General features: G+C 39.3%; 1 protein-coding gene across 1 annotated transcript in view; it reads left to right on the forward strand.

The window, feature by feature from the left end:
• atp6v1ba (ATPase, H+ transporting, lysosomal, V1 subunit B, member a) overlaps positions 1-21,338 on the forward strand; it is a 34,348-nt gene extending 13,010 nt beyond the window's left edge. The window contains exons 2-14 of the mRNA XM_034142163.1: positions 780-835; positions 2,258-2,356; positions 3,374-3,467; positions 4,044-4,121; positions 5,064-5,203; positions 9,011-9,112; positions 10,915-11,012; positions 11,202-11,325; positions 13,847-13,997; positions 15,352-15,434; positions 16,050-16,154; positions 16,353-16,482; positions 20,298-21,338. Coding sequence (XP_033998054.1) covers positions 780-835; positions 2,258-2,356; positions 3,374-3,467; positions 4,044-4,121; positions 5,064-5,203; positions 9,011-9,112; positions 10,915-11,012; positions 11,202-11,325; positions 13,847-13,997; positions 15,352-15,434; positions 16,050-16,154; positions 16,353-16,482; positions 20,298-20,440 — 1,403 coding nt within the window. The 3' untranslated portion in view covers positions 20,441-21,338. The remainder of the gene's footprint in view (positions 1-779; positions 836-2,257; positions 2,357-3,373; positions 3,468-4,043; positions 4,122-5,063; positions 5,204-9,010; positions 9,113-10,914; positions 11,013-11,201; positions 11,326-13,846; positions 13,998-15,351; positions 15,435-16,049; positions 16,155-16,352; positions 16,483-20,297) is intronic.

Genomic DNA, 21,338 nt, shown 5'->3' on the forward strand with positions numbered 1-21,338 from the left:
TTTAATGTCATTCAAAGAGGAGTAACAAATAAATAGTTTGCTGTGAATTGTTTTGGATTCTTGCAGGATGTTGAGAAAGCAGTTTTCACGAATGTATGAACAACCTATTGAATTTAGCTGAAAATGATTTCCGATACTACTAAACTTCCTAATAATGGACCAATCACTGAGCGCTATGCATTTGTTGACAAATGACCTCTACGTCCAGTGATGTGTGTGTGTGTGTGCTGGAGCTTTAATCACAAATGGAGTATCAAATTGCTGTTTCATCTTATTGATGATGAAATAAATACACAGCAGCTGAAGTTCAGGTCCATGTGTGATGTTTTTCGTGACATATTTCTGTAAGTGAACGTCCTTTCAGTTATTTTTGCTGCCGTTATTGTGGGTTAATGTTGGGTAAGGCCACAGGTTATTTCCACTTCCCCTGATCAATAATGACCCTTCAATTAGTCTTCTATTATTGTGAGGCTCAGAACTAACCACATGTCTGTGTAGTTGATCTTTCCATATGTGAATTTCATGCATTTTTCCTGACATTTACCTGCCTTTGACATTTGGGTCTGAAAGTGCATGAAGCTGTTTAAATCTCACCGTGAAAGGTCAGTTTGTGATTATTAACACGGGCCGGTTGTAACCACGTCTACTTATTCTTAAGTGGATCGTGGCTTTCAGCTGCTCAAAGGCTTGAATAATGTCAGTATTACCTGCCTTATTTTCCTGTCTTGTGGCCTCTCGAAAAGAATGAATAATGAACTCTGTTGTCTCCTCTCCTTCAGCCTACTCCACTGTGTCTGGTGTGAACGGACCGCTGGTGATCCTGGATAATGTGAAGGTGAGGCTTTTATTCAACTTTATAGCCTCCTGGGACCCAGCCCATTGAAAATGTCCACTGTAGTGGACATTTTGTTAACATGCATCTCCTTTTACTCTTTTGAGCTACTCTATCAATATCTGATGTACTGTACAGAGGACATCCTGGTCTTTCCAGTGATATGTCATTGGTTAAAATTGCATTCTGGGAAGTTCCTCTTTCTTTTCATCCAAAATGGCTGGCATACCAAAAACAACATTTTATAGAAGCAGGAGAAGTCAAATATTGTTGAATAATTGTAGTTTTTACCATGAAAATCCTATATGTTCTTGTTTATTAACATGTGAGGAACTATATAATTAGTTCTGAAAGCAATAAAATAATTCAAGTTTTGAAATAACAGCTCTTTATTAAATGTCCATTCTAGTGGACGTCAGGACCATCTTCATGGACTTAATGACTCTTGCAGGAGACGGAACTGAAGCAGACATTTTCTGTACCAGATAGTTCAGGGAGATTCAGATTTTGAGCTCTCAGATGATGAGAGAGATGAGGCTTTCACACCTGGGATAGAAAAGGGTCAAGAAGAAGGGGGGAAAGATGCAGGAGGCTCCATGAGCGCACAGATACAGACATAGAGACAGATAGGGACGAGCTGGAAAGACATGGCCCTCTGTGGGCCAAGAGTAGCACGTATGTCTTATTGTTGTTTTTATTTTAAGTGGAGCCATGACAAATGAGAATTGCCTCAGGAAGGCCAAGTTTGTTTCTATGAGCATGGTCAAATGGAGACCACATCCATAAAACTAGTCAAGATGACCCTACAGCCTGTGCCGACTGGAGTCAATGAGGTACTTTTCCCAGTACATTGACTACAAAGTCTTTGAAGATCTGGAAAGATTCACCAAAAACCAAACTAGTTTTTTAGTCATGATTTAGTTTATTACTACTGGTCTAAAACTGTTAAAATGTATTAAAGAGGGCCAATGTACAGTACTACTATATAATATATGATATTATCATGATGTATTTGCAGATGTACTCTTGTTTTAGGGTAGTTTTCAGGCAGTTGTGGTGCAATACTGTGACTTGGCACATTCCCTGTATATTACGTTACATTTCATTTGGCTGATGCTTTTATCCAAAGCGTCTTATAAGTGCAAAAACCATAGAGATTCAAACACTGAACAACACGGGAAGTGCACATATATTCACTTTAAGCTAGTCATTCAAAAAAATGTTCTTCAGAGTAACTTGTCATGTTCTTTTTCTTACTTTATACTTTGTATATTTATATTTCTTTAAACATTTTATTTATTTAACACTATTTTTTTAAATATGTTTTACAATGGTTCTATGTTAATATTTGCTGCTTTCTTTTTCACAAATGAATTATTCTTGCAGTGCTTATGTGTTCTGACTCTGTGCTGATCTCCGGACTAGTTCCCCAGGTACGCTGAGATCGTTCACCTGACCCTGCCGGACGGCACCAAGAGGAGCGGGCAGGTTCTGGAGGTGATCGGGAGCAAGGCCGTGGTCCAGGTGAGGAACACAATCCAGATGTGCCGGCTGGTGTTTGAATGAATTCACAGCTGGAAATAGTCCAGATCAAATTCAAACTTCATTTGTCCTGGGGGAAGGTCCATTGCAACAGTTGCAATACAAAGTGGAAGGAGAACAACAATAATGAGCAAATTCTAAATGCATTATATACCAGATAACAGGATGCATCACAAAATATAAACAGGCCAGTTTTGAGTAATAATGTGTGTCTTATAGGATTTTTCCACAAGAATATGAATTTTAAACAAATAATTAGCAATAAATTCTCGAATTGCCCTTTCGTCTTCATAAGAAAATGGCTGCTTGGGCTGTACCTTGCATTACTGCGTGACTACATCTTATCAGCCCAGAGAACTCTCTGTTGTCTTAGTGGCTGATGTTAACATTCCTCCAGATACATTTTTATGAAATGCCCTACTGTTATTATTAAATGGATCCTTAATCCTTAAAAAGTTGGCCTCAAAGTGACGTTACAAAATGTTGGTGTACACAAATTCAGAGAAACGGCACATCTGACTACTGCTCTCTACGTTTAAACTCTGCTCAATGATCACACACTGATGCTCAACTTCAAGTTTCAAGTTAAGCAACAATCGGCAAACACATTTCTCAGTGCAGGAGGACTGTGTCTCCAGTCAGACTCAATGTGTACAGTAGGTCAGAAATGATTCAAGAAATCACAAAGTTATTGTTTTGGCTCTACTAAAGTTAATGAATTGTTCAACCTAATCTGAGGACATAAAAAAGGACATTTCATCAAATAATTGGATTTGTCTTCAACTAAAACTTTAAAGGATAGAAATGACACTAAAACTAACTTTGTATTTTGTGTATATATACACATATATATATATATATATATATATATATATATATATATATATATATATGTATGTGTGTATATATGTGTGTATGTGTGTGTGTATATATATATATATATAGTAAAGTATTTGAGTTGAACAGTTTTGTATCTGAACCGTGCGTTTGTTTGTTCAGGTGTTTGAGGGAACATCAGGTATCGATGCCAAGAAGACGGCCTGTGAGTTCACTGGTGACATCCTGCGCACCCCCGTGTCAGAGGACATGCTCGGTATGATCAACCTGATTTCTCTTTGCATATGTAATCCTTATTCGGAAATAACATTCTAAGAATTAAAGTAAATAATGTTGTGATCAGCTGCACAGTACCCTTTCATTCTTCTGTGTTTGCACCACAAAGATGTGGAGTGTACTTTAAAGTGTTAAGCTGCAGTTTTCCCTCAATATGCTTATTTTTACTTCACTTCTACCCATATTTCTGAATATTCTTGCACGCTCAATCAGTGTGATTATCTCAGTACAGAACAAGGTTAAATGTATTTCAACAGCAGTAGAAAGTAAACCTGCTTTTGTTTCTGAAGTATCATTAATCATGTCCATGAAATTATAATTACTTGTACTTGTTACTTGTAGACTCGACAAGAGCCATCAGAGCCACTCTGATGTGTTTCGAGTTTGATACAAAGCAGAATAGATCAGATGTGGATGGAAGCGTCATCTAATGAATTTCATTCTATCCGTTTCTTAGTAATTATGCTTGAATTCAGCCCTACTGATAAACCAAATAGTAGTTATTTATCGAATAAAAGACTATCTACTTGGCTCAAAAAGACTCTTCCTCTTTCAGGGCGTGTGTTCAACGGCTCAGGCAAACCCATCGACCGCGGGCCCACCGTCCTGGCTGAGGACTACCTGGACATCATGGGTACGACCCCCCCCCACCCCGTCTTCACAATGCTCTGAGCTGGACGGATATCTTAACAAGAGAGCTGCACCTTCATACAAAAATGAAATAAAAAGAAAATGCTGTTTAAATGAGCAAATTCACCATAGAGTATGAAATGGGCAAATCACTATTTTCACATATAGATAATAGAATATAGATTTCAGGTAACTTCCCATGAGAATAAGGTTAAATCAAAATTCCTGACTACTTGTGTTCGTTCTCCTGTCAAATCTGTTTTGGTACTCGGCGAAATGTGACGGTAACACTGAATCATGAAAAGTGACAAGTAGGGGAATTTGGCTACACATTTCTGGCTACATTATTAAACCTGTTTACTGAATAATATACAATGTTTGCCAAATTTAGACCATTTTATTCAGGCTGTTTTTGTGTAGCAAAAGCTTCCACGTTTTGGAACTTTAAAAAATAAATAAAACTACTTAAAGTAATGTATTGAAATATGAATTTGGTAACTGAACTAAAACTCGGGTATCGTAAATCTTCAAACGCACATTTGGGACCTTGCTAGCCACAGGGAGCCTGTGAACACTATACAGAGTATTATATATATATATATATATATATATATATATATATATATATATATATATATATATATATATATAAATTGGTCACTGTAGAGCAATGTGTCTTATAGCATTTGAGTAGTCTACTTTTAGTCTGATTTGGTCTTTATATTAGAATTTTAGAGTTTCATACTTATTAATTTCACAGTTGCTCTACACCTACTCCGATTCTAACTGCTTCCTCCCAAGACCTTTCCAACTGTTTTCTTTCAGCACAAGTTGCAGTTAACAACGATTTGTTATAAATATTGTATTAATTGAACTGAAATCTCCTAATTATGAACAGGATTCCTCAGAGTGATTGGTGTAATTGATCTGTTTCTGTGTTTTCCAGGTCAGCCCATCAACCCTCAGTGCCGTATCTACCCCGAGGAGATGATCCAGACGGGCATCTCGGCCATCGATGGCATGAACAGCATCGCCCGAGGACAGAAGATCCCCATCTTCTCTGCTGCTGGGCTGCCCCACAACGAGGTGAGACCACAGCTTTATTTCATCAGCTTCAGGATCACACCCACCAGTGCCTTATTACCAGCTTCCTGGGAATATTTCTGCATGACTTTAAGTACTATCAGAAGTACAGCAGTTCAGCTTTTATTTAATACGTGATCGTCCATTCGTGTATTTAGTTCAAATTACAAATGTATGTTTTTACATAGAGTATAAATATAACAAGAAAAATTAGATCCCTCATCAAATGCCTTTTAATAAAAGCACATATTTTTTAGGTAATGTAAAAAATACAAGTAATACATATATAATATTATAAACATAATGGAATGTGAAGTGGCTCGGCTTCCCTCTGGAGCTCTTTGTGCTGCAGGCTGCATTATCCGCTTTAAGCATTTCACACCTGATCCTATATATATCCAGGCGGCCAGGTTATGACCAAGAAGAATGCGTGGGGGATAAAATAGACGATTCTGCAGCATCGATGTGGACTCTCTTCTTTTTTTGACTGTCAATCACAGTTCCAACATTTTCACAAGAGTGCAATATTATGAGAAGAGTAATAATGCAATCTTTACCTGGAGTTACTGTGTGATTTGTTGTTAGCTATTTCTATTCATACTGTGGATAACTGGCCAAATGTAGCTGTATGTCGTTATCGCTCTGCCACTATGGAATCATATCCCAGGAAATGTCAAAGTGCAGTGGCTTTCAACAGTCTTAACAACTACAAGCAGCAATCCATGAAACAGCAGCCCCCTCTCCACTGCTCTGAGCATGCGTTATAGTTGACATGAAGACAGCATAAACGGCAGTAGATTGTCACAAAATAACCCCTCAACTAACTCAATGCCTCATTTGCTCAAATGTTAATACAATCCTTTTTTTATTTGTTCACTTCATAATAATTTATTAAGCTACTGGCTAACTGACAGTAAACTAAGCTTCTTCTAATATTCCTGGAACTGTGCATGCATACATGTTCCCAAGGTCAACAATGAACCTCCATGCTCAAATGGAAATACATTTTTCAATGTTTCCACTTGGAGTGCCAAAATCTAAAGATAAAAGCTTTCATATCATTTAGTTTGTATTTCTGTGGCTGTCTCAGTGGAAATGCTTAACATTGATGACTCGGCTCCTTCACGTGGGTCAGCTGTCTCCCAGTGTCACATGACAACAATTGGACTTCTGCTTCCTCCTTAGGGTTTTCATGCCTCACAATGGAAATATATTACTCAGTTTTACCATAAAGTATATGATAGTTTTTTTTACAAACTACAATATCATGTTGTTTAAAAGCGTTTCAGGTAAAGTTTGAAAGTCAGAATGTCCTAGTGAGTGGCCATATTTAAAGAAGTGAAACATTAATTACACAAAGAAGAAATAACCTGTGTTTATGGAATTTGTGCTTCAAAGCAGCTGTGCCTGTATTTCTCTGGCTTCTGCTCCAGCATCTGTTTCCATCTTGGTGACGTAAAGTTTGCTGCACAAAGCTTTATTGTGGTCCAGCAGACAGCCAACGAGATCAGGTCATACTTTCCAGATGAACACATTTTTTTTGGCACAATACGCTAGTTTAAGTAGGACAGCTTTGGAAATCTTTTCAAGGCAAAAAAACAAAAACAATGGCCCAAAAAAAACAATATTGATTGATTCAATCTACTGAAGCACGCCTTCACAAAGGAGGTTTCTTGAGTTGTGGACCATTGGCTGGGCTAGATGCTCTTCAGATAAAGTAAGGGGCTGTAGAAGTGTTGACCTCTGTATTTCTGTTTTACTCGTTCAGTCCTGTACACATCAATGCTCAGGGACTACATGTAATGCTGAGCGCCTGTCCGTATTCTATTTCTTTGAGTTTTTTTTGTAGTTGTTTTGATATGCACTATTTTTTGAGTTATGACATGAGTTTTATTTGAAATCCCAATGTTATTCTAAGTTAAATAAATAAGCATTTATTAGCTCATTGGATGTTATATTTTTAACAAGTATATTTGGGGTTTTACTGTTTTCTTCTCTGAGACAAATGTATTGTTAAAATGTAACGAAGCCTGAAAACACTGTAAGCTTTTAAGAAAGTAAAGAGGAAAATATATTTAAAAAATGTTTAAACGGTTATTCTTCAGGACTTGGCTGAATTGGACAATTTTGGAGTGGTTATTGAGAATGCTGAATCCATTTCTGATTTATTCACGATCAAAGTTTTCACCAGAATGTGGACATATCTGTACCCTCTGTGGGCTGTTTTCGAGTAGGTTTGTGACCATTGGATATAGAGAGCACAAAATCAACATTTGTATCTCTACTGTGGACAATTTTCTTGCAATTAAATAAGCAATCCAAATGATCCAGAGTCCCCTAAATCTTCCAAATCGACCAAAAATGTGTCAAAATCCGCCCACAGGGAGAACAAATATGGCCACTATCTGGTATCTGGTTAAAACCAGATATGTTCATATTCAGATTCTGAAAATGTCTGTAATGGACTCGGAATAACCTCCATTCCTGCCAAGCCATTTTTTTTTACAATTGTCCACATAGGCTATTATGGTAATTAATGGTAATTAATGTAACTTGTGCTAATTGTGAAAATTGCCCAATGTATGCAAGTGAGCATCCGGCAGTTTCTATGTGCTGGTGACCCTACTATACATTTCTAACATAAAATGTTGGTGTACTCAAAATGGGACTCTGAGCTTGCAACTACACTTTTACATGTTTTTGTGTTATGAGCGGCAGTCAATCCCACTTAAAAAACCCGAAGTTTCCTACTGCGGGGCCGTGTGGTGTCCCGCTAATGATGAGCCGCTTGCATGCCATGGAATGGTGTGAAAACTTGTCTCATTGTTTCATTAAGCACATGTCAGAGAGGTCATGCATGCTGCTCTCCTCTATGGGCCAGGTGCTGGACTCAGGGGGCATGCAGAGGTCAGGCAGAGGTCAGGCAGATCAACCCCGCAGCCATGACTTCATGTGATGAGCGTGAAATTCCTCTTTCATTCCACAAATTCATCAAGTATAACACCAGCTCTTCACAATGCACCAGTTATTAGTTTCACTAAAGCATTGGGTTGTGCAGTCAGAGATGTCAGAAGTATCCAAATCTTGTACTTAAGTGAAAGTAGAGTATAATACTCTGTTGCAAGTAAAAGTCCTGCTAAAGTATAAGCATCCAAGTACACTTAAAGTATCAAAAGTAAAAGTAGTCATTGTGCAGATTGGTCCATTTCAGAATAATATATATGATATGTTTTATAATGATTGATCATGAAAGTGTTCTCAAAGCTGGTAAAGGTGCAGCTAGTTTGAATGACTTTGTATACTGCAGGGTAGCTTGTGAATTTACTCCAGGTGGAACTAAAGTCTGATTTAACACTTGATGTTTCACATCATTCATCCACATCTGTAAAGTAACTAAAGGTATTAAATACATGTAGTGGAGTAGAGGTAGACTATTAACCTCTGAATTGTAGTAGAGTAAGAGTACAACTATCTCAAAATTGTGCAATGTGCATGGGTACAGTACTTGAGTAAATCTACTCAGTGGTTTGGTATTTATTGAATACTTTAATCATCTACTGATAATCTAAATGTGTTTCATTGTTCACTTATTACAATACATTGATCTACAAGTAAGTATTGGAATAGTAAACTGACTCCAAGCCCATTGGTTGGTAATGAAGATAATGCCTTCAATATTTATTCCTAAAATAAAATGAAAATATGCAAGGCAAGAAGGCCAATGTATTATTCACATTCCCCCACACATGCATGTTTGTTCTTTGAGTTGACATCCAACATGTACCTAAAGTCTTGACTGTGTTTTCTCAGATCGCTGCTCAGATCTGTCGTCAGGCCGGCCTGGTGCAGAAGTCCAAGGATGTGATGGACTACAGTTCTGACAACTTTGCAATTGTCTTTGCAGCCATGGGGGTAAGCAGACAAAAACTGCAGCATTCAGTTGACACTTGTTCAGAGCCCACCCACCCCCCCCCCCCCCCCCCCCATCCCCATCATTTGTGACTAATCCTCCTTTAAACCCTGGCAGACACCCTGTCCCTTCTCTCCCGCCCTGCTTTCTGTCTTTTATTCACCAGGTGATTTAACCTTTAAGTCCCTCTTGTTACTTCTGCACCTCTGAGCATATCCCCGGCCATGGACACAGGTTACTAATTCAACAGGTCCTTTAACGCTGCCAGACGAGTATCAGGTTCTCTGCTCCTCAGCTGCCCCTCACTCTGCTATAATTCCCTCAATTGTGACCGGTTAACCTCTACCACACACACACACTCACACACAGATTTGCTTCACTTGCTTAGTAATAATCCCCCCTCTTCCTCTACTTCACCAGTTCACTTCTCGTTGTGGAGAGTCTGTGTTAATAGGGATTCACACATGGATATACATTTATAAAAAAGACAAATTGAAGGACACCGTGTAATAGGGCTGTGCAATTAATCGTATTTTAATCGCAATTACGATTTTGGCCTGCCACAATTACGAAAACAACATAATCGAAAAAAACGATTATTTTGCTTTGCTAGGTTGTGACAGTGCACTGCAACATATTTGATCAAATGTATTTGTATTTATCATATTTATATATGTTTAGTAGCTTGTTGAAGTGCGCTCCAAAATATTTGTTGATCTTGTTTATTGGTATTTATTATTTTGATATTATTTATTTAAATGTAGATATAAATGTATCATTTATTTTATTTATTTTTGTATTGGTTTTTCAGTTGAATTATACGCTCAGGGAAATCAACAGTTACAAAGATACTGTTCAAATTATTATTTGTATTTAAAAGTTCAATAAATGGATGTTTTCAAAGTCAATGAATAATCGTATTTAATAATCGTGATATCAATTATTGACCAAAATAATCGTGATTATGATTTTTGCCATAATCGCACAGCCCTACCGTGTAACCAGTAACTTCAATGTGTCTGTCTCCTGATAGTTTTATTCCAACAGTAGGAGCTGTGTGTTTTTATTTTTCTTATTGTTAGACAGTTTATGACAACAAATCTCAGAGTCAAGACATTTGTCAAGAAGTGTAACTATTTTAAAATCCTTGCTGGCTATTTTAATAATTATAAGAGCTTTCCATCAAATGTAAAAAAGGATCCAAAGGGAGATTTAAGGTTAAATAAAAAAGATTGTATTGTCTGTAGTCTTATTTTATGGCATGTTGATTTCCCCCCAATTTTTTTGACAGATTTACTTTATTTTATTTTTGTCATATGAATGTTATTTATGGTGCTACCAAAAGATCAATGCCACTAATGACACCTGTGGCATCCCTAGGATTAATCGAATATTCATTTGCAACAGAAAGCTTGACGATTTAGCAGCCAGGTCAGCCCAGGGTCTCTGGATAAACTTACATTATTTGAAAGCACAGAATCACAATAAAATAAGATTTGACTGAATTATGAATCCCAAAAAGGAGTAGGACTTCACAGTTGGGTCAATTCCCTTCACTCCCTCCATGAACTATTACACTCTCCTGCAGCTTCATCCTGAAACTGGTCAAATCAACAATGCCAACTACAATCATTAACATCACGGTATTTTCAGAGCATCGAATGCACCTGTCACCTTCCAGTCTCTTTACCTCGGTGTTGTTGCATATGTGATGTCTGCAAAAGTCTTCTGATTAGTGAAAATGGTTGAAGATCTTTCACTCACGGTGACTCTGTATCATTAACTTGTATCATTTTTGTGTCAGGTCAACATGGAAACTGCCCGCTTCTTCAAGTCTGATTTTGAGGAGAATGGCTCCATGGACAACGTCTGCCTTTTCCTCAACCTGGCCAACGACCCCACGTAAGATCCAATCAGAAAGGATCTCAATGAGACAGTGTTTAGCTTGCTTATTGATTCTGAATGATGTTCTTTATTGTCTTAAAATTCTTAAATGTATCGCTAGTCTTTAAAAGACAAGTTGGAAATACATTTCATTCCTCAAGTTGTTGTGAGCAATAGAATAACTGATCTTTTTCTGTGACCAATCAGCATCGAGCGTATCATCACCCCTCGTCTGGCGCTCACCTCAGCAGAGTACCTGGCCTATCAGTGTGAGAAGCACGTGCTGGTCATCCTCACCGACATGAGCTCCTACGCTGAGGCTCTCAGAGAGGTAACCACTCATCTGTCTCGCATGCAGTTTACAATCCGGAGTATCTGTAGTGTGTTTGGTGTAGGCCCTGCTGGAAACTAACAGGAAGGTGCCCGATGTGTTTCAGTATTTGTATGTAGTCACAGCTGAACATTTTGTTATGTACCTAAAACTGCATTTAATATCCCAGGCTTGATGTGCTTCAATCTTTAAACATAGAATGTTTAGGACAGGCCTTTTTTTTTTTTACAAGATATACAAATCTCTTTGACTGTATCTGGCTATGGAAAAACCATATTAATATAAATTACAAACCATTCATATGATCCATCTCAGAGATAGTTAACAAGCTCATTTGAACCCCCGGTCAAACTGACACAACTCTCTTTATTCTCCGTCAGCAGAAAGGCTCTTTGGCATAAGGAAAGGTAAAGCGGTAAATCTGAATGAATTATACATGGTGTCAAAGATTGATTCATCATGTCTATATTGATTATTTTCAATATTTATCTTCCTGTCAAGAAATCTCTAATAAGTTAGTCCGTCTTACATTCTGAGTTCTCTGACATGTCTGGTCTCTCAAGTATAGCCCAATTAAACACACTTAAATGTCACAGTTACTTCTAAAATATTTCTCAGTAGATATTAAAGTCCACATAAACCAATCTTCATGTTGGCTTTTATTAGATCCACTGTGCAGCATTTACTTACAAATAAAATATGTTCAAGCTGTCTAAGCTGGCCTCTTTACCCCAGTTATTCTGCTCTCCCATAACAGAATTATGCCAGAAGTTTAGTTTTCAATAATAAAAATGATGACTAGTGTGTCAACTGCACAGTGCCCGTTCACATTAAATGCTGTCTGATCCCCTACAGCAAACTACAGAGACCAATAAAGACAAAACGGCATCACGGTCTGATTGAACTGAAAATGGTCTTGTCTAGCTCAGCTATAAACACAGAGTTGGTTAGCACGCTAGCATGTTCTCGTACCGACACTTCAATGGCCTCGCCTCTGCTCCACTCTGTGTCGAGAGGAGGCACTGTTTTCTGTCTCTTAATTAACAAAGCCCACATGTCCAGAATATCCAGTATGATGTTCAGGAATGGCAGCATGTGAACATAACACACCAGTGTGAATTCTCTGCAGCATTAGCACAAAGGTGATGGACTAACTAAAGTTTTGTGCTCTCTGCTGAAGGGAAGATAATGTGTCCTTTATTCAAACCTTCATTTTTGTCCCGTTGGCTTCTAAAGGAAATGCCCCCTGCCAATGTCCTCCTCTCACCTTGTGGCGAGGAGTCAGAACCCCCCCCCCCCTCACTCCTTTGTGTCTCTGTAATAACCCTTTTATGTTGTACAGTTGGCTGTCTCAAGGCGCTGGCAGCACAATGCATGTTTTAAATGGTTCATGTGCATACGTCCCTTCTTGCTTTCGCTCTTCATAACCTTGGCAGATGTACACAGCAGCAACATTCAGCTAAGACTTCTGTAGCTTGATGGGTGTTTGAGCAGCTGCAAAGAGCCAGGAGGACATTAACATTTATCTTCTGTTCCATTCATGCATGTGAAGGTTGAGTTTTGCGTTGATTGTACAGTTCACAAGTATTTAGCCTGCCCATCAACCTTTGGATCCCAGCATGAATGGGACACATTTTCTTTCCCTCTGTTCCTATTTCACTTGACTTTGGGAACAAGGAATTGCTTTGGTCATTTTTATAGAAGACCTGAAAACAGAAGGAATCTTTTCAACCAGCGGTTTCCTCTTGTGAAACCTACTAAAAGAGTCACTTGACTCCTACAGTAAATGCTTTTAGTTTATTATCTATTCAGCAAGATTATGTTTTACTTTAGATTTAAAAATTAAATATCTATTATCATGACTGGAAATGAATCAACCTCCCCCTTTTCTACCCAATAGGTCTGGACAGCTAGACTTGTATTTCTATAAACCAAAGTTTACTGTGGGAAATGTGCAAAGTGTTCCTTTAGTGAACATCTCTTATAGATCAGACCAAAGTGTCTATTTTATTATGGCAGTTTACAGTGATTGCATGGAGTATTTACCATTCAAGATCCGTTTTTAAATAGTGCATACTTGATTTCAGACAACAAAATACATCTTGGTTTACTGGCAGCCACCATTTTTGGTTTTTAGAAACAACTGTCCCCTGCTGTTTTCATTAACCCATGATAGCTTAGCTTACTCACTTGGACTCAGTTGATAAGCCTACTGCAGTTATCTCACCTACTAGCTGGTGAACAGAGTGCAGCATTTAGCAGCTAAAGAGCCACATATTCTCCTGAAGACTTGATGCAGAGCTAAAAGAGTGAATCTTGGCAAATCATTCATCATTTTGTAGTGGGACAATAGTTTGCCAACATGTTTGCCACAGTACATGATCATGACTCCCCTTTTATTGTCAGCTTGTTCTTGTGTTCTCAAGTAGTCACAGGTGAATTGATGAAAACGTACATGCAACAGTGTTCCCTTAGCTTTTGTTCTTGCAGCTCTCACTCACCACCCTCTCCTCCCCTTCAGGTTTCTGCTGCCCGAGAGGAAGTGCCCGGCCGTAGAGGTTTCCCCGGCTACATGTACACTGATCTGGCTACCATCTACGAGCGTGCCGGCCGGGTGGAGGGCAGAAACGGCTCCATCACACAGATCCCTATTCTGACCATGCCCAATGACGGTGAGAGGAGATGAGCTTTCTGCTTTGAGTTGGACCAAGATCACATCTTCACAGCTGTCAGCCTTGGAGATGACATGGATATTAATTATGAACATGTTACATGAACTCAAAGCAGTGTTTATATATATATTAGGGCTGTCAAGTTAACGCGTTAATAACGCGTTAATAACGCGTTAACGCAAAACAAAATTAACGGCACTAATAATTTTAACGCGATTAACGCATGTGTATTTTTTGTCCTCGGCCGCCGTAGTTTCAGAGCGCATCGAGTTTAAAATACCATCTACAAGCTGATGCTGACAGCCCCGCTCCTGCTGCCCGCTTGTGGCAGACCACACTTCCACGCTCACCGGCAGGCCCGGACTGGCCATCGGGAGGACCGGGAGGGTGTGTGTATGTGTGGGGCGAGCGAAGCACACCTTACGTGTTGTTGTTGTTGTTAGCGCAGCTAGCTAGCACCAGATGCTAACGCATATAAGGAGCTGTTTCAATGAAAACAGAGGAGCGACAACTGCGCCGAGCACTTGACTTTATGCAGGTAGCCAGACAGTGGGACATTGTACGAAAAGTCAGCACACTCAGCACGGATAGTACGCGCAACATGATTGCAGCGTCCAGGCAGCTCCCGTTCGAGCATATATGCCTTGAGCTGCACATAGCTCCAACGATCCATCACAGTGTCTCCACACACACACACACACACACACACACGAAAAATATCCCTCTAAGGTACATTTAGAACAGATAAAAAAATGTGCAATTAATCGCGATTAACTATGGACAATCATGTGATTAGATATTTTAATCGACTGACGGCCCTAATATATATATATATAATCTTTTCTTTTCTTTTCTTTCAGTATGGTCTTGCAGATTTTACTTTTATATTGTTTTTCCCTAAATCTCTTTGCAAGTCATTGATTTAATTACTGTAGTGGGCTTCTCAAATAGACTGAGGAGACATTTTTTATGCTTGCAGTAACCATGGCAACACGTATGAAGAGCCTACTTTTATTTAGTTGAACAGGAGTCCCCCATTCGAGCATTACAGGGAGGTGATTGTCGGCTTTTACTAAACACTGCCACGGTTCCCAAGAGCTCTTTGCTCTTGATTTAGAGTTGAGGTGTTTAAAAGGGGAAGCTGACAGACATTCTGCCTATTTCTGTCCCATGTGTGTGTCACATTATTTTATATCAGTGAATGATTTGAATTGTCTCAAAAGAAGGTTCTTCACTGTAAATGTAAACTTAACTGAGGCTTTATAAAAGTGTTGACAGTGATGAACTGCAGGGATAAAGGCACAGTTATATGGGGTATACATTGTGATTTAATACATTTGTTTGCCTCTAACAGATATCACCCATCCTATTCCTGATCTGACTGGATACATCACAGAGGGGCAGGTGTACGTTGACAGGCAGCTGCACAACAGACAGGTACTCACCAGCTCTTTGTAAAACTGTCTCCTTAAAACAACATTCATCCCACATCCATCTCGATTCCAGGTTGGATGCTTTCAGTGTTAGCTTATTTTCAGTATGCCCATGATGTACTGCTCATTTAGCTGTACATGTACATATGGAGTGATTACTAGTCACTACCTATAGTGGGGTCAGTTAACGAGGGGAGAATCAATCTTTGGGACTTGAGCATCAACTAATGCAACACCAATTCCATTCTTAGCCATTTTCCTAACCTTTTAATAAAGCAAACATGCTAATAAGAATGGATAGAGGACCATAGCCAAGGAATTCATAATGTTCATATATTCTGAGCTTTTTAATGTCAAGATATTTAGATTTTACAACACAAAGCAATCTGAAACTAATAATAATATCCACTTCCCCCATAGGTCTTTGTTTTACTTCAATTAGTGGACAGTTGTTCTCTAGTTTGGGAACAGAACCCGTAATGCTTTAGAGTTATAAACGGGAAGAATAAAGTTGCAGAGGAGTCAGTCATTTAGCTGTGGGCTACAACTTGAGAAGTGTTTCTTTGACACATTCTGCATTAACAATACATTAATCACAAAATGTCCTACTGATTTTCAGATCTACCCACCCATTAATGTGTTGCCCTCACTGTCCCGTCTGATGAAGTCAGCCATCGGGGAGGGGATGACCAGGAAGGACCACGCTGACGTTTCAAACCAGCTGGTAACACATCTCACTTGTTGTACATAAATAATGCATCCTGTGACCCGGAGTCAAGGTTTTTCCTTTGAACAGAAATCAGATTTAAACTAAAAGCCGATGATAATATATGGAGGAGAAATGATGTTTAACAAGATTCCTTTTTTCGCCATCGTTTGAAGTGATTTTCACTATAATTTGTTTTTATCTTCCTGTCTACAGTATGCCTGTTATGCCATTGGTAAGGACGTCCAGGCCATGAAGGCTGTGGTGGGAGAAGAAGCCCTCACCTCGGATGATCTGCTCTACCTGGAGTTCCTGCAGAAGTTTGAGAAGAACTTCATTGCTCAGGGTAGGAACAAGCTTAGGGAACCACTCGCATATTTTCCATGTCTTAGTTCCAGAGGTAGTTCATCTAGATCAGGGGTCTCCAACACGTCGGAGCGAGCTACCGCTAGCTCACGAGCCCTCAATAAATAGCTTGCCAAGCAAATCCAAAATGTAAAAAATACACACACAAAAAAAGGAAATGTAATTAAAAGAATCTACCCTATGCATAAACGAAATCTCAATCATAGCGAACTCTATCTACTTACTACAACTCTATATCTATCTAACACCCCTCCTCCCCCCACAATGAATATCGACCAATCACGTTCTTGCTTGATTTGCGGGACCAGCGTTGCAGTCGGGAAGAAAAGCAATGTGGAGCGGCAGCGCACCGCTTCATAAGGAGTTTAACTGTGACACTTTGCCAAATCCCGTTTGTGTCCCCCCACTTTACAAATATAAATATAATATATATAAAAAAAAATTTTTTAACGCAAGCCGTCATCGCCACGGAGGAGCACACAGCCTCTGTGAGCGAGCTAGAGAGAGAGCTAGAGAGCACACCTTCATCTATTTAATATAGCCTAGTTGTAAAAAATAATAAACAGTTAATAAAGTAAGAAATCATTCCAATGTGTACTATAGGAGAGTAAAAAAACAAAAAACAGTTTGAAAGGGGAGTGATTAGTAAAATATGCATAAATAGAAAGAAAGAATGCTAACTAGGTAACATAAGATAAGAATAAACAAGTTTAAATGATTTTGTTATTGGTTGTGATCATATTCTAAAGATGTTTGGATTATTGAAAAGTATACAGCTCCCTTTCATCTGAGTGTTGAGAGCTGTATCCATCAATTCATGTTGTGCTCAAAGTGCTCCAGATTGATGCTTTTCACTTCAACATAAAAACAAATCTTCCCGGGGGTTTCATGTCCCCGGACCCCCCTAGAGGAGGTGAGGACCCCCCTAGAGGAGGTGAGGTCCACCCCCAAATAAAGCAGGTTAAAATAATTAAATTGCATACATGTTCTTTTAGTAAACACTGCAAACGGGTCCCACAGACCCAAACAGCACACAAAGGTTAAAGGTCAGCATATCATAATGTTAAAATGTGCTAAATATATACACTGCAAAAAAAAAAAAAGAGGAGTAAAAGTAGCTCACGACTTGTTTTATTTTGTGAAAGTAGCTCTCATCCTAAAAAAGGTTGGAGACCCCTGATCTAGATAAATAAAAATAGTAGATAATAATAAATAGTTATATAATATTAAGAGGGTTACCCGGCAACCACTGTCTCTTTACAAAGGCAGCCTTCACTCACTCGCTGTATATAAGCTGATTATTCAATTGATAGAACATTTATCACCAACCATTTCTGTAGTTAAGACATCAGTCGAGGCATAATTCAAGTAAAAATATTGAATATTTTCTGGTTCCTGCTTCTCAAATTTGAGTTTGTAATTTGTTTTTGTTTTGTTCTGTTGGTCAGACAAAGATTAATTTGAATAAAAACATGACCTTTGGCTTTAGGTCAGACTTTACAGGTCAGGGAGGCACGGCGGAAGTGATGTGAGGGTCGGGTTCTTTTTATACCGGCACCCACCTAATATTACGAGAGTCAATCCGCATGGCCAAACCTGCAAATGATGCGCCAAAAAAAAAAAAAAACCAGACTACTAAATATGCATTTGAGTAGACAATTGTTAAGACTGAGACAAGGACAGACTGAGTGTTTCTGTCCCACATCACTACAGGGGAAAAACCAAAAGGCAGATGGCAGGGCATCTAGACCACCATAAGATCAGTTATCAGAAAATGATCGTATAGAGGCGTACAGACGGATCCGTTTGACCCCCCAGAGCGTTCCGTTTGCAGATCTATCCACCTTGGGACCCGTTATCGTTTGCGGGGTCCGTTTCTATAGTTTTGTTACGGCCTCGTGTAAACGAAAGGGCTATACGCAAGAGACACTATGCGGATACAACCCGTTTCGTCCTCGTGTAAACAGGGTCTAAGAGAGAGAGAGGGGTGTGGCGCGTGCATGTGTGTGTGTGCATGCGAGAGTGAGCGAGCGGTGGTATGTGTTTTGAAGCGAACGAAGCAGCAGCAAAATAGGTCTGTCGAGTGTCTTCAAAGTTAGATCTGTAACAAACACCTTAATAAATGCAACGGCCTCCCAAAGAAGAGCTCGCCTGTCTGCCTTATTGAAAAGTGGGTTATTGAACCCGAAGTTTGTTGCTTTGGCCCTGGAAGACTGCAGAGAGTCATCCCCTGTTTTCCTCGACTACGGTCTGGGAGCCGACAGGAAAGTTTAACACAAGAATCCAGATGAACTAAAACAGCAGCATCATCTCAAACAACAAACACAGTCTCTTAGAGGAGCTGACAACGGCTGCAGGGAGTGGAAGCAGAGCGCTGAACACACACAGGAAATACGGCTCTTATTAAAACAATGTCATTCTTAAAGTACCGATACTAATGAAATGGAGGAATCGTAACGGTTTTAACGGCAGGGTATCGCGATACCTTTCTAGTATTGGTGCACCGTGAAACACTACAAGACATTCTTTGTACAGATTCCACCTAATGACAGTTACTGAGGAGTTGTTGCTGCATAGATGGTAACCTGAACATGACAAAGGAAGAGAAAAGATACAAGTTTTAAAATCTCATACAAAGTCCTTGATAAAGAATTGTTGATGTCATGCCACAACCAATTTGTGAGGTTGCTGTGGTCACAATAAAAGCTCTTGGTATGTTGCCCTTGAAAAACAAATTGAATTATGTTATGATTTCTCAGTATTTTGAAAACTACAGCATGACCTGTAGAGCACATATTTCTATTTTTGATGATTAATCAAAAGTAAGCATAAGATTACCCATAGTGCCCTTCTATCAGACAGTATTCTAACCACTTGTAGGCAGATTCTACCTTCTATGTATTTGTTATAAACAAAGGTTTAAAATAATATTTGTAATGTGAAAGCAGTCCAGGGTTGACCTTTAAATGTGTCCCTGCAGTAACTTTTTTCAATATTTACTTTACTCTCTGTATAACTTACAGTCTACATCTCAATCTTAACATTGTTATCTATTTAGAAGATTTTACACACCACACAAAATAAAACCCCTTCCTCCCGGCCTCCTCTGCCCCCCCATCCCTACAACGCCCAGCCCATCAGTTTGTCGTGTGTCTGGACTTTATCGAAGTAGAGTTTTGTAAACACTGTGACCGCATGCCAGCTTTTGGTTCGTCACTTATGCAACTTTAACTAAATGAGTGTGGGAAATATGGTCTCGTTCTCTGCTAGTGCTGTTCTGCTGGCTGAGGATTCAGATACCCAAACACGATACCACAATTAAACCTCTGACAAGCTTTTTAGCCTGTTTTACCGCATTCTTTTGGTTTAAACTCCGCCCTTATTTACCTCACTTGCAGTCGCCGGCAGCTGTTTTTATTGCTTAAATAAATTCTCTGTGCACTTCCTGCTCAGCACACGCTAGACGGACACTGTTGGCGAACAAAGTGGAAAATAGTACCTGATATCAGTAGGTGGTGGAGACCAAACTAGAGCTACCAGTAGAGCAAATATTAGACTTAATTAAAAAAAAAATTTGCTCCAATGTTGCTGTGTCTGCTGCTTATAGAAATTAGCCAGATATGAAACAATTCTAATCCTGCAGCTTTAACACTAAATGTTTTGATATCTTTCTTCACGGACAATTTTCAGGAACATCTCAGCTGGATGAGATGTTCAGTAGAGACAGTAGAGTGCATTATCCAGCCGCAGTAGGTTGTGTTTGCTTACCAGCAGCGTTGTGCTCTTGCTCCTCAGGCCCGTACGACAACAGGACCGTGTATGAAACCCTGGACATCGGCTGGCAGCTGCTTCGAATCTTCCCCAAGGAGATGCTCAAGAGGATTCCTCAGAGCACCCTGGCTGAGTTTTACCCCAGGGAGTCTGCGGCCCGTCACTGAGGCACAGCGGAGGGTTCCCTGCTCCCCCCTCCATATCCTCCTCTCCCTCTGTTCATTTCTTTCTTCTCACCCTACAGCCCTCACTTCCTCTTCTCCACTGTTCTTATCACCTCCAGTTTATCTTCTTCTTAATCAACTCACCCCCACTTCCCTACCCTGAGGGTACCCGGGGTAATAATACCCCCTTTCTGTAGATGTTCTGTAATGTAAGGTTGTGTATGGAGTGTCTGTGGTTGTAATGTCTACCCCATTGATTGCAAAAATATGAACATATCCTTAAAATCATAAATGAGTTCTTATTTATTGGGGTGTGGTACTGCTGCACCCTCTTCTTTTCTTCTTTAAATACATGCAATGTAATATCGTTCTGCCACTTAAAGCAAGAGGTTTCCTACTGAGGAAAGATGTCTGAGCGGTCCGTATCAGTAGGTGAAGCTCATACAGTTCTAATTTCATTGAGACTGCCAGAGATGGTGATTCAAGCCTGCAAGCATCACAACATATAACTATAAATGGCATCATATTAGTATTTACCTGAGGGTGGATATATAGTGGACTACTTATTTTCACCACGCCCTGTCAGTGGCATCAAATTGGCATAAACTCAGATTTTGAATAAGTTGAGCGTCCATAGTGACCAGACAAACCTAGAGTTGAGATGTTTACTGTGTGTTGCCCCAACCCTTTCTTCCCTCTTGCTCCCTCTAGCTACTCTGGAAGGAATACAGTGGATGTTACTAAAGAAATTCTGTGTTTTGTTGTTTTGATTTGTGTTACAAATATGAGTGTATGAAAAGTATATTAAACATTCCCATCTGTCTGAAAAACGAATGCTTTGTTGTGCAAAAATAATGGTTTTGTGAGGTAACGTGTCCAAGAATAAATTAAATTATGAGTA

This window comes from Trematomus bernacchii, unplaced genomic scaffold (genome assembly GCF_902827165.1).
Source record: "Trematomus bernacchii unplaced genomic scaffold, fTreBer1.1, whole genome shotgun sequence".
In the NCBI taxonomy this organism is placed as follows: domain Eukaryota; kingdom Metazoa; phylum Chordata; class Actinopteri; order Perciformes; family Nototheniidae; genus Trematomus; species Trematomus bernacchii.